The sequence below is a fragment of the Microplitis mediator genome, chromosome 6, assembly GCF_029852145.1.
Source record: "Microplitis mediator isolate UGA2020A chromosome 6, iyMicMedi2.1, whole genome shotgun sequence".
Taxonomy (NCBI): Eukaryota; Metazoa; Arthropoda; class Insecta; order Hymenoptera; family Braconidae; genus Microplitis; species Microplitis mediator.
This window is the reverse complement of record NC_079974.1, coordinates 5,626,568-5,640,220: the sequence shown is the minus strand read 5'-3', so window position 1 is coordinate 5,640,220 and position 13,653 is coordinate 5,626,568. Positions and strand designations below refer to the sequence as shown.

Below are 13,653 nucleotides of genomic sequence, written 5' to 3'. Positions count from 1 at the left end.
TTCATTGTTAATTTGACTTGAAAATATTTCTTTGCCGTCAAATTGTAGACATTTTTATATAAAAATTTACCTCTAAATTGAGCAAAAATTAACCGCAAATTTTTCTTTCTAACTTTTGCTGTTAAATTGGCGGCAAATCCGGGCAGCAAATTTCCGGTAATTTCAATGTCAAATTAGTGTCAATTTCAAACTAAAGTGGCTATTAGGGCTACTATCACTTAATATACTGATTTGTCATCAATAAGTTAGCATTTGGCCACTTGGGAGCGCAGTCACAGGTTTCTCACCTAAAGGTGGATATTTAACTAATCAGATTAAACTACAATCGTTGCGATTTTAATTTTCATAGAATTAAATTTTTTATAAACGAATCTTAGAAACAGACTTGAGTTTATATACGTGGTCTCTACTTTGCAGTGTTTAGTAACATAACAGTAGTAGCCTAGAAAACTTCAAGATGGATGGAGTTATAGATGAAGTATTGGCGCAATCCAATGGAAGTGTTGACGAAAATACAAATGTTACATCAACGAGAGTCCCTTCAACCCCTGAAGGAATGGCTCTTGCATATGGCAGTCTTATAATCATGGCAATATTGCCTATTTTTTTTGGTAGCTACCGATCTGTAAAGCACCATAAGGAACAAAAGGTTAAGTATATTTATTAACATAGTATTTACTCACTATCGATTTAGAGCATACGTGGCATATTTTCATTTTTTATTTATTTATTATTGCTATTTATATATAAATATAATTAGCGTTAAATTACTTAAAAATTTCTTATTTAACAGAAAGCATTTGAAGCTGGTGGTGAAAAACCAGAAACCATGTCACAAAAAGATGCGGCTATGTTTCCCTTAATTTCCAGCGTTGCTCTTTTTGGGCTGTATATTTTTTTCCAAGTAATTATTATTTTAATTCTTTTTATCTCACCAATATTATAAATCTTAGTAAATATGAAAAATACCTTTTCAGATATTTTCCAAAGAGTACATTAATCTCTTATTAACAGGATATTTTTTCTTTCTTGGAATATTGGCTCTATGTCATCTCACCAGGTAAATATAACACAATTATTAAGCTTTTGATATGTATGCAATTGTCATCCTGTCCAAAAATCCATGCGGGAATCCAGCATACCCGTGTAAAAAAATTCCTTCCAAAAAAATTCCGCATGTGGAACTTCTAAACATGAGACAGATTAGAATTTCGAATGGAACTTTTTTGGAACGTCAGTAATTCTGATGGTAAAAAAAAATTTTTTATGAGCAAATTTAGAGTCAAAAAGGACGTTCTTGGAACTTTTTTTGAATTTTATATAGAAATTCCTGAAAAGTTCCAGAATCATCACTTTTGACTTTTTTATGGACTAAAAAAGGCGTTCCAAAAACTTTCCGAAATCACTACTTTTGAATTTTTTATAGAACAAAAAAAAACGTCCATCAAAAATTCCAAGAATGTTCCAAGAAATTCCGTTTTTGACTCTAAATTTGCCCATAAAAACTTCTTTTTTACCATCAAAATTACTAACGTTCCATTCGAAGTTCTAATCTTTCTCATTTTAAGAAGTTCCACATGCGAAATTCCCATGGGAATCCACACTGCAAAAATCCAGAAAATCCGGGAATCTACAGGGTGGCCACGAACCGGGAAAACCGGGAATTATTAGGGAATTTAATGCAACCGGGAAATGTCATGGAAATGTCAGGGAATTTCGAAAAGTATCCGGGAATTAAATTGTAAGAGTTCAAAATTTAAAAAATTTTAAATTATACACTAGTTATAAAAATTAAGGGATATTAAAAAAATTTCAAATTTTAAAATGATTTTCAACAGATTGTAACTTGAAGGAAAATGGTCATACGACAAAAACAAAGAAGGCAAATTGTAGCTTTAAGTGTTTAGTTTTCTGATCTGGTCTTTAAATTTTTTTATCATGTGCGGTTCCGGAGTAATCCTAAGAAAACTATCGACAAAGAAATTTACCAAATTTTTGCTCGTCTTAAAAACGGTCTTCGAGATTCAATAAATTTTTTCGATAATTATGATTGATTTTTGATTGCTCCAGAACCATGTAAAATAAAAAAATTTAAAGACCCAGATCAGAAAACTAGACACTTGAAGCTACAGTTTGACTTTTTGTTTTTATTTTGTACGACCATTTTCCTTCGAGTTACAAACTGTTGAAAATTACTAAAATATTTGAAATTTTTTTAATATCCCTTAATTTTTGTAACCAGTGTATTTTGAATTTATTTAAATCATAAAATTTCTTATTAAATATTTTAACTTATACATTTTTAACATCGAATAATCAAAATTAGGCAATATTAATTTATTTTATTGCCATTTTTTTCCGGTTTCTCGCATGGTTTAATTATTAAATTTAATTATTAAAAATGAAAATATAATAAAAACTTTGAATATCTAAATGATACGAATAAAATTTCTAAATCAGGGAAAAGTGTGATATACTTTACTGGAAAACCGGGAAATATCAGGGAATTTTGAAATCATTGCTTCGTGGCCACCCTGATCTACTTTCCCATATGAATTTCCTATATACCCTAGCGAATTTGTTTATACCGAAAATTCATGTACCTGAAAATCGAAACGTTTTTCGCGCAACGAAAATGAAAAAAATTTATGTAATTTGACTTTAAAGGTGATTTAAAGGGTAGTTGGGGGTGGCCTGCAATTTCCGACTGACGTATGAAACTATTCAGAAATGGAGATCCAGTAGATTTTTTACTTTTCATTTCGTTTTTTATTTTCGTTCCGGGAAAAACGTTACGATCTTCAGGTACATGAAAATTTAAGTTTCTTTTGAGTTCATTTCCGGTATTGTAGGAATTGAATAACAGTTCGGTTTGTTTTAAAAATTATACCCAATGCATACCAAGATTATTCTTAAATCATCTCATGTTTTGGGTATATATTTGAATTTTTCATACTTGAATAATACTGCAAAAATATCTATTCCAAGCACGATTTATATTCAAATTATACTGAAATCAGAAAGGATGAGGACAATATCTCTATATAAGTTTTTACCTGTGAAAAAGGAAAAATGTTTCTTTAAAGTTTGAAGTAAATAAATTTATTGAATACACAAAAAATTATGAAATATTCCCTTACACGGAAAAAAAGAGTTTCGTTCTCATAACGAAAAATTTTGTTATACTGACAAACATGATTAGCTTACGGTAACAAATCAATTTGTTATAATAACAAATGAAACTGTGTCGTAATTAAGAAGCCTATTTGTTATGAGTACAAATGATATCAATATCATCGTATTTCAAAGCAAGCATTTGTTACTCTAAGTAATTTTAGCTTGTGGGGACAAAAATTTTGTCAGTGCTACAAATTCATTTTGTTATTTTAACAAATCACTTTTTTTACTGCAACATAACAGTTTTGCTGCAGTTACAAACCATTGCTAGGCGCCACAAACGATTTGCTAGCGTTACAAAAACGTTGTAGTCATAATGAATGCTTCATTATCCGTATATTAAGGCAGAAATTTGTTTCTGTATGTTATCTTATCTTGCGGTTACAAAAAATTTTTTTCCGTGTAATTAAGCATTTTACATTACGAATCTTTTTAGTAGTATATACTTCAAATAATTATTTTTATAATAATTTACCTATTGATTTAATTATTTACTTATTCTATATATTTTTTTTTTTTTTTTTTTTCAAAAAGAAAATTTTAGTTCTAAAGGAAATATTTTTGTTTATGTTTGATAGACGTACAATTATCATTCATTAATTATTAATTTGATTCTATTGCAATAACAATATAGATAGTTAATACAAATATAATGCATGTAGAAAAAAAACAAATGAGACATAAGATCAACATTGTTCATTTTATGACCTGTAACAGCGTCAAGAATAATTCACGAGACTCTCAAGTAATAGGTCACACGTTTAAAATCTCAATCCATTAGTACATTTTTTTTATTTTAAAAAAAAAAAACATAAAAAAATTATTCAACTAATATACTCAAACGCGTTGAATTTAACGATATCTGAGAAATCTTTCCTTTTTTTCATCTCAGTATAGCTTGTATAAATGGTTGAAAAACATACCTGAATTAGTAGTATGGATGAGTATAATTTGAATATACTTTTAGAATTATACTAAAAACATATTGAAGTCATACTCAAATACCAGAAATATTTTAAGGTAAGGGGCCTAGTTTCTGACCTTTTTAAAATGCCGGTTGGGGTTTTACTATAATAATTAATGTAAGATTTAATTAAATGAGAAAAATAATAATTCTATCTATTAGTTTATGATTTGTCAAGTCAAATAAAGTCATGGGTGTAAAATAATTATTTGAATTAAATTAATAATTTAAATTGACGTTTTCAAAATTGACATTCAGAGACTTAGTTTCTGACCCTCACAGTGGCCTAGTTCCTGACCCTCAAATTACACAAACCATGATTAGGTTATGAAGTACTTACCAAGTTTCAATAAACTAAAACTATTATTTAGATAAATATATTAAATATTCATTATAACAAAAACATAATTTTTCAATATTTAAAATATAAATAATTAAAGTCACTTCAGCTAGCGCCTGTTCCCATTATTTTTCATGGTAGCTCGTTGTCTTTTTTTTTAAACTCTTAAATAAAAAAAATCAATTTTGTGTGTGTTATAATAAAAATATTATCCAAGTAAAAGGGAGTCATAACAATTTAAATAATATCGGAATTGACATTATTTTTACAATAATTTTATCACTCCAAGAATATGTACTTTCAGGATCTAATTATGATCTTTTATGTTTAAAATTGAATAAAAAGAGCGGTTTTTTTTTTAAATTCGATATTTTTTTAACCATTGATCAGAATAATCTCAAAATGTACCCGGAAGTCTCTTTTGAGGAGTACTAAAAAATTAAGAAAATAAAAAAAAACAATTTTTTGAACCATCTGATTTGGCGTGGAATGCCCCATATGTACTAAAATACCCTGATAGCATATTAATTAATTTAAAAAATCATACCATTGAATCCTAATTTTTATGTGAAATTTTTTAGCCCAATAATCTCGTCTTTGGTACCAGCCGCAATACCAAAAACACAATATCACATTCAATTTACTGAAGGTGAAGGAGATAAACTTGAGAGCATTATTGATTACAAATTTAATCTCCATGATATTGTATGTTTAATCTGCTGTTCTATGATTGGAGCGTGGTACCTATTTCAAAAAGTAAGTAGGACAATCATACACGGAAAGAATTTTCGTATGAATATTGCCATGTTATATATTCTAAAAATTACTCTAAATCGAGTAATCTTGGGCCATTACGACTTTTTACTTTCGAATTACGAAATTTTACTCTTTCAGTGAGTAAAAATCAATCAGATTAATTTTTACTCACAATTGCGAGTAAAAATTACCCCTAGCGGATGTCTAAATAAATTTTCTCTAATTCAATTTTTACTCGTAGGTTATGATAAAAAGTTGATTATTCAATTTATAAAATTTATATTGAATTACAATAAAAATTACAATTAATAGAATGAAATTTCTATAAAAAATCTAAAAACCATCTAATTGCCTTAGAATATGACTTAAAATAAATATTTTGAAAAAGAATAAAAAAAAAATATTACTCTTATTGTGTTGAAAATGAAAAAATACAAATTTTTTTTTTTTTTAAATAAATATTAAGTTATAGAGAGATACAGAGATCGTCTTTTTTTCCAGCCTTACGTTTGTGTGCGTAACATGTAAGTTGTCGCGCGCAAAATAAAAGACATTTAATTGAAGCCGATATTAACCGACGATTAACGGAGACTACTGAAATATTACTCTGCAGTTTGGAGTAAAAATTACTCCCATAGATAAGAAAATTTATTCAAGTTATAAGTAGTTTTTCATCAAACAGTTAATGGGTTTAAAAGAATGGTATATTGGGGAGTAAAAATTAATCGCATGGAGTAAAAATTAATAGATTAAGATGAGATATTCACAATAATCGATTAAATATAAGACTTTTAAAAAATTACTCAGTAGTAGAGTAAAACCTAGTCTAGCAACGTTAATATTTAAACAAAAAATATTAAATTTAAAACAAAAAATACCAATTTTTTGCAACGGCCCAGGATTACTCGAAATTAGAGAGTAATTTTTATCGAAAAATTCTTTCCGTGTACTTAACAATTAAAAATTTTTACCTAGTACTAATTATGAATAATAAATTTTTCAGCATTGGATTGCAAACAATCTCTTCGGTATAGCGTTTGCTATTAATGCAGTAGAACTATTACACCTCAATAATATTGTGACTGGATGTATTCTTCTCGGCGGTCTTTTTGTATACGACATTTTTTGGGTGTTTGGCACAAATGTCATGGTAACTGTGGCAAAATCCTTCGAAGCTCCTATTAAACTTGTTTTTCCTCAAGATATGTTAGAGCAAGGATTTGGTGCTAAAAACTTTGCCATGTTAGGCTTAGGTGACATTGTTGTCCCGGGTATTTTTATTGCACTACTGCTCAGATTTGACCATAGCTTGAGTCGAAGATCTAACACATACTTCTACTCAACTTTCTTTGCATATTTTATGGGATTACTCACAACAATGTTAATCATGCATTTATTCAATCACGCACAACCTGCGCTTTTATATTTGGTACCTGCCTGTTTAGGAACTCCTTTATTGGTGGCATTAATTAAAGGAGATATAAAAACACTTTTTCTGTATGAAGATCATCCATCTAATGCAACAAATGATAAGGAAATTGTAACACAACCAATTGAGAGCTCGAATTTACTAGATAAATCGAAAAGAAAAGGAAAAAGTACCGTTAAGGCATCCGAAGAAAACGATAATCAAATTTATATGAAAAAAGATCAATAAATATTTAGTATATTCAATTTGTATAAAAAATCTATTTCGAGAATTAGGTAAAAATTTGTTTCGTTGATTTTTTATGCGTAACCAGAGCAAAATCATTCCCAATTTAATTAATATATTTAATATGTTTGATTTCACATGAATATTTTCGCGTTTTTTTATGGCTTGTGAAACACTAGTCATTAATCATCGTGATTTATAAAAATAAAAAAAAACTATTAAACTTATTCTGACATAAAAATAGAAAAAAAATCCACAATCCATTCATGCTCTGAAATCACCAGATTTGTAATTCTTTTATATTTGAAAATATTTTTTATAAAGTGACAGTTAATTTGGACTATAAGTCAAATATCTTTTATTTTCTTGAAGAAAAAATTAATTAATTTTTCATTTACACCAATAATAATTTTTGTAATACAACAATTTTTAATATTTTCGTAACCTATCATTAATAAATTTTATTATTAAATTGATATATTTATCAAGCTACTTTAAAAAACGAATATTAATAATTAAAACATTTTACAAGGTAAATATCTTAATTATTGACACAAAAAAATATGTGAAAACATAATAATTTATTTATTTTATTAAATACTAATTAAATAAAAAAAAAATTTTCCATCTCAACGATAAAATTATTAAATTATACTATGAATTTTAAACATTCACCAATGCTTTTTATTCAATCATTATGTTGTGAATTAAAATTTATTTTTCGGGCGAGTACTTATTTAAAAAAAAAAAAAGTTATAAGTACAAGAACGTTTCATTACTTTTACAAAAAAGAACAACGAAAAAAAAGTATTTCTTGGCGCAAGAAAAATTTTTCATTACGAAATGAAGACAAAATTTTTGTTTTCAATTCATAATGCAAAAAATTTCGTAGAGCAATTCAAAATTTTTCTGGGGCAAGTTAAAATTTTTTGCGCCGAGAATTCCTGTTTACAGAAAAATTATATAAACGGAAGAAAAATAAAAGTGACTATAATTGGTGCACTGTAAAAAATATTGTGTAAAAATTAACATAATCTGTGTGTTGAAATTACAACACATTACGGGTAATGCGAGAAGTGAATTCTACACTTTTTAAATGTCAGTAATAGCACAAAATAATATTAACTTTTACATTTCATTTTTATGTTATGTTTATTTAGTAAATATAATTTATATATTACTTTAAGGTCATTAAAAATAGTAACAATCCACAATTATTTAGTATTGAACTTTTTTTTTGATAGTACACAGAAAAAAAAGGTGCCGTGATCGGTTACCCTCGGACAAAATAACCTCGACAAAATAACCTAGAACAAAATAACCTGAAAAAAAATAACTTTGTTATAAAATAACCTGAACAACAATAACCTGAAAAAATTCACATAAATCTTTAACGATAAAATTCGTACTTGAAGGTTCTTGTTGTTCAGGTTGGTAGCACAATTTGTAGTTCACGGATAAAATATCCCCGACAAAATATCCAAATACAAATTATCCGATAGACAAAATATCCCCGGACTAAATATTCAAGAGACAAAAATTCGTGACAAAATATCCTGTTGATAAATATTATTCAGAAAAACATATTTTAAATGAAAAAATAATAAATGATTTTCGATAAGCGGGTACCGTACCATTCCAAGCATATGTGAACCTATTTCCAGAATAATACCCACCTAAAATCTGTGAAAAAAGGGCACAGTACGATTTCAAGCATATCTGTTGATCTATTTTTAATATCACACACTCAAATTTTATGTGCTATTTTTGATAAAAAGGTACCGTACTATTCATATAAAAAGTATATTTATATTATAAGATATTTTGTCGTGGATATTTTATCTATCGAGTATTTAGTCCAGGGATATTTTGTGTATCGGATAAAATGTATTCGAATATTTCATCGCGGATATTTTGCCTTCGGATAATAAGTGACGGTTCCGTTCAGGTTATTTTTTATCAGGTTATTTTTTTCAGGTTATTTTTTATCAGGTTATTTTGTTACGAGGTTATTTTGTCGGGGTTATTTTGTCGAGGTTATTTTGTCCGAGGGCAATTTGTTACGGAACCAAAAAAAAGTTATCTTGAGTCAAGAAAATATCCTGGAAGACAAACGTTTTCGAGAACCAAGTCAAGATTTTCTTGAGCCAAGAGAATTTTCTTGGTTAAAAAAAATTCGTCTTGGTCGGAAAAGATTTCCACTTTATCTTAGAAAATTTAGGTTTCCAAAAAAAGTTTCTTGAATCAAGAATATTTACTTTCAGTCGAGAATTTTTTTTCTGTGCATACAATGTTTTTATTAGAATCAAGATATAAAAAAAAGTCACGCAAGGTTTCATACCAGTCCTAAATAATAAATCAGTTCATTTCTTTAAAGAAAAAAAAAAACATTTTTAATAAGCGAAAAAATAATTTTTACCGTACATACAATAATTCGAAATTGTTACTAAATCTTTATGATTGGTATGATGAACATTCCAGCTTATAATAAATGGCAAATTTAATATATTAATAAAGAAAATTTTTAAGTTAAATTAATATTTATGAAATGTCGATTCCACTTTCTTAACTCTAACAATTCTTCCGTGACTATCGATTGAATTCTTAACATAAATTTTATGTTAATTTTAAAATATTGTCATCCCAACAAGAGGTTGGACCGGGTGTCGTCGGTTTTTACTCCCACTCTGGATGTTTTATGTGTTAAACGTTCTCCCACTTTTCGCACACATGCAGTTCATAAATGTTCGGAAATTTCCGAGGTCAATTCTCTTACTGGGACCACAATAACACTTAATCAATGTTGATAATTTGAATTTTTCTTCTAGGGAACACTTTTAAAGTGTTAAATACTAGATCGATTTAAAATTTTAAAGAAACAGCCTAATGTGTTGATTCAATACGAAAAATTTAACACAATCCGTTTTTAACATATACACAATATTTTTCACTGTGTGCTGTTCCAATAATTGGAACATCTACCTTATGACCGGCTAATCATAATTTCGCGATCATAAAAGTAAGCAAAATGAAATTTATAGTATATTTTAAACAGGAGACGAAATTAAACGATTTCAGACCTGGCCGAAGTTTGCTAATATGACCCGTAGTCTGAAATCGTGTTTCATTCTGCATCACACAATTTTTTTTTATAATTATCTGCATTGGAACTTAAAATTTCAGTGTCAACAGTCAGTCATAAACGAGTTAATTTGAAGCTAATGGTGTGATCAACTATTAGCGTAAACGTAAATTGTAATTTGCAATTTATAATTAAAGAGGGTCTATATATAATCTAGCAATCAACTGGCACGTGGCCCGATCGGAACGATAGCCAAAAGGAAAAATGAAAATTCTAGCAATCTACGTTTTCATTTTTTAAAAATATTCATTTGTTTAAGAGAAAAACGTGCCCTACACTGTAAAAAATTCGCGGAGTGAATGCGGATTAAATCCGGAGTGAATGCGGAGTGAATGAATTTTTAATTATTCACTCCCCTCGGAGTGAAATTTACTCCGCAGGGGAGTTTTCGCGGAGTAGATAATTTTTTATTAATTTAATCCCTCCAGAGTGAAATTCACTCCGGGACGGAGCTTTGAAAATATTATTAATAAAATATAACTCCACTCAATAAAATCGAAGTAATAATTCGCGTATTACATTATTGATCAGCTGATATGCACACACATACGCACATACGCGCACTCGCACACACGCACGCACACATTTGCACACACGCACATATTTGTACACACACGCCCACATTTGCACACACGTACACATTTGCACACACGCACACATTGTTTAGCAGTTTAATATAAATTTATTTAAGTATTAAAACTCCAGACCGGAGTGAATTGGGAGTGAAATAAAATCCGCGTCACTCCGCTAAAAAAAACTCCCAATTCACTCTGCATGCGGAGTGATTTTTTTCAAAACTCCGGAACTCCGAGTGGCGGAGTGAATTCGGATTTAATTTCACTCCGGATTTTTTACAGTGTAGTGGATCCGAATTACGGTAAATTACCGCATTTTACGGTAAACTACCATAATTTACCGCAAATAACGGTAACTTACGGTGATCTACCGCAAATTACGGTAACTTGCCGTAACTTACGGCAGAATATCTTAAGTTACCGCAATAACGGTAAAATGCCTATTTTAGGTAATTTACGGTAAAACGTCGTATTTTAGTGTAATTTTTCTGAATACTTTAAATTGCGGTAGAAAAGTCGTAATTTTACGGTGAATTGCTGCAATTTTACCGTAAATTTGCCGTAAAATACGGCTATTACCTAACTGGCCGCTGTATTACGGTAATTTACGGCCGCAATTTACGGTAATTCGCGGCAATATACCGTAATTTTCCGGTAAATTACGGTAATTATTCCGACTACCGTAAATTTCGGTAATTTTTAGTAAACTACGGTAATTTACCGTAATTCGGATCTGCTAGGGTGTACAAAGTTTCTATTTACTGCGCAAGAACAACAAGGATAGTACCGTTCATCGACTTGAGTGTGATAGAGAAAAAAGTTCAGACCCCTCTTAAGCAGAAACTATAAATACTATTTACTCTCATCTTTATAAAACTTAATCACAAAGTCAAAACTGCCCTCAGTCAGCAGGCAAAAACATTATTTGTTTCTTCCCAAGGAACAACAAAACACCTTTTTTTTTGCCCGCTGACTGCAGGCATTCACAATCGACGCGTTTGCTAATAATTGGCGGCATTGGACTGACATCGGCTTGTTTTGACTGGCTGTAGAGCCACTGAAACTTAAAGTTTTGATGCTGATCATGAAAAAATTATTGCGTAAATTTTATTAGATAATGATGGTGACTATAAGAACATCCTCAACTTATTTAGGTAAATTCCAGTTTTACTTATCTAGTTCAGTATCTTTTTATTTATATGAAGGCGGCATTATTAAATAAAATAAATTTTAGTGATCATTAGTAAAGACAAAGTAGAAAAAATTATCGATAATTTACTTATAAAACAAATGAAATGAAAGTCATATATGTCATGTATGAAAATTAGATAGAAATGTATTAAGTTTTATTAATTCATTTATAGATCTATCAATAATTTACTAAAAAAAAAATTAAACACTAAATATTTCATAATTTAATTAATCTTCGAACGATTGAATGATGCAAAACAGGACTCAAAATTGTAAAAAGATTTGTCGCACAAAAATTTTATTTATCTTCCTCATAGTGTGGAATACTTGTTCCAATAAAACCAGCTTCGTCCTGATCTTATATAAAAAATTTGTAATAAATTCAAATAATATGAAAAATATAATAACGACTTATATGAAAATAATTTAATATACTGTCAAAATAAACTTAAATGTCCATAAATTTTATTATAACTATAAATGTTCATTTACTCTTATCATAAATAGTCTCACACTTGTGAATTTTTATAGGAGAGGGGGGCAAAGTGGGCCCCTTATGGAAAATAATTATATTATCATTAATTTTTTTTACGCGTTTACTTCTTTTTAGACCCTTGATACTTATTTTTACTCCATTATGCTGCGTCCATTAAAATTGAAAAATCAAAAATTTGGGGCAAAGTGGGCTCTCCAAATACTTTCGGATTTAATATTTTTTATTCTTTACAGGTGTGATAATTGCAAATTACTCTAAAACAATTGTATTTTAATGATATAAAAAATCATTTTAATAGTTTGCTGCGATATAACTTTAAAACGTAATTTTATTATCTTTAACTTTCTTAATAAATTATATTTAATGATGGTCTATTTTAGCCCTCATTACATGAGAAATTTCAATAAGCTTATTATCCGTCCGAATTTATTGACGTATAGAAAATTTTGAGGAGCCCACTTTGCCCCCTCCTCCCCTATTAATCAAAATGATCTGTCAAAACAATGCAGGCCTCATAAGCACTTGACCTCATTTTTACAATTGTTTATTCAATTAATTTACTACACGGAAAGAAAATTATGCCAGCGTTTCCCATAATTCTATAAATTTTTTTTCCTATACCAACATAGGAATTAGAACCATAAAATATGGGAGCAGTTCCTATAATTATAGGAATGTTTCTCATAATTATAGGAATGTTTCTCATAATTATAGGAACAGTTCCTATAATGATGAGAATGCTAGCCATAACACTATAGGAATGGTTCCTATAATTTATAGGATTTGTTCCTATAATATTATGGGAATCATTCCCATATTATATAGGAATGAACCCTATATTTTATAGGAATCATTCCCAAAAATTATAGGAACAATTCCCATAACATTACAAGAATGGTTCCCATAATAGTATGGGAACTATTCCCATAATATTATAGGAATGGTTCCCATAATAGTATGGGAGCGATTCCCATACCATTGGAATGATTCCCATAATAATATGGGAATAGTTCCCATAATATTATGGGAATGGTTCCCATAATGGTATGGGAACTATTCTCATACTATTATGGGAACCATCCCTATAGTAGTATGGGTACAATTCATATACCATTATGGGAACTAGTCCCATAATGCATAGCAAAACTTTCCATAATTTTCTTTCCGTGTATAAAAGGTTTATTGATGTTATTTTTTCCGCATCGAGAAGGATATTTTTGAGCTCAAGAAATATGATGCTCCATAATTTGCTTACAATTGAATATCAGAATAAATAAGAAAGTATAAAGAAATAATTCAAAATACAAAAAAAAAAGAAGTTTGTATACAAAAAAACATAAAGCATGAATTCATTACAC

The 13,653-nt window shown here is 28.9% G+C and overlaps 1 protein-coding gene across 1 annotated transcript; it reads left to right on the top strand.

Moving 5' to 3' along the window:
- The first annotated feature begins 415 nt into the window (after positions 1-415).
- Positions 416-12,229, top strand: LOC130669538 (minor histocompatibility antigen H13). The gene is made up of 5 exons (XM_057472491.1): positions 416-649; positions 794-904; positions 978-1,060; positions 5,063-5,237; positions 6,241-12,229. Exons 1-5 carry the CDS (start codon positions 458-460, stop codon positions 6,892-6,894), a joined length of 1,215 nt encoding a protein of 404 aa, XP_057328474.1. The 5' UTR covers positions 416-457; the 3' UTR covers positions 6,895-12,229.
- The last annotated feature ends 1,424 nt before the right edge of the window (positions 12,230-13,653 follow it).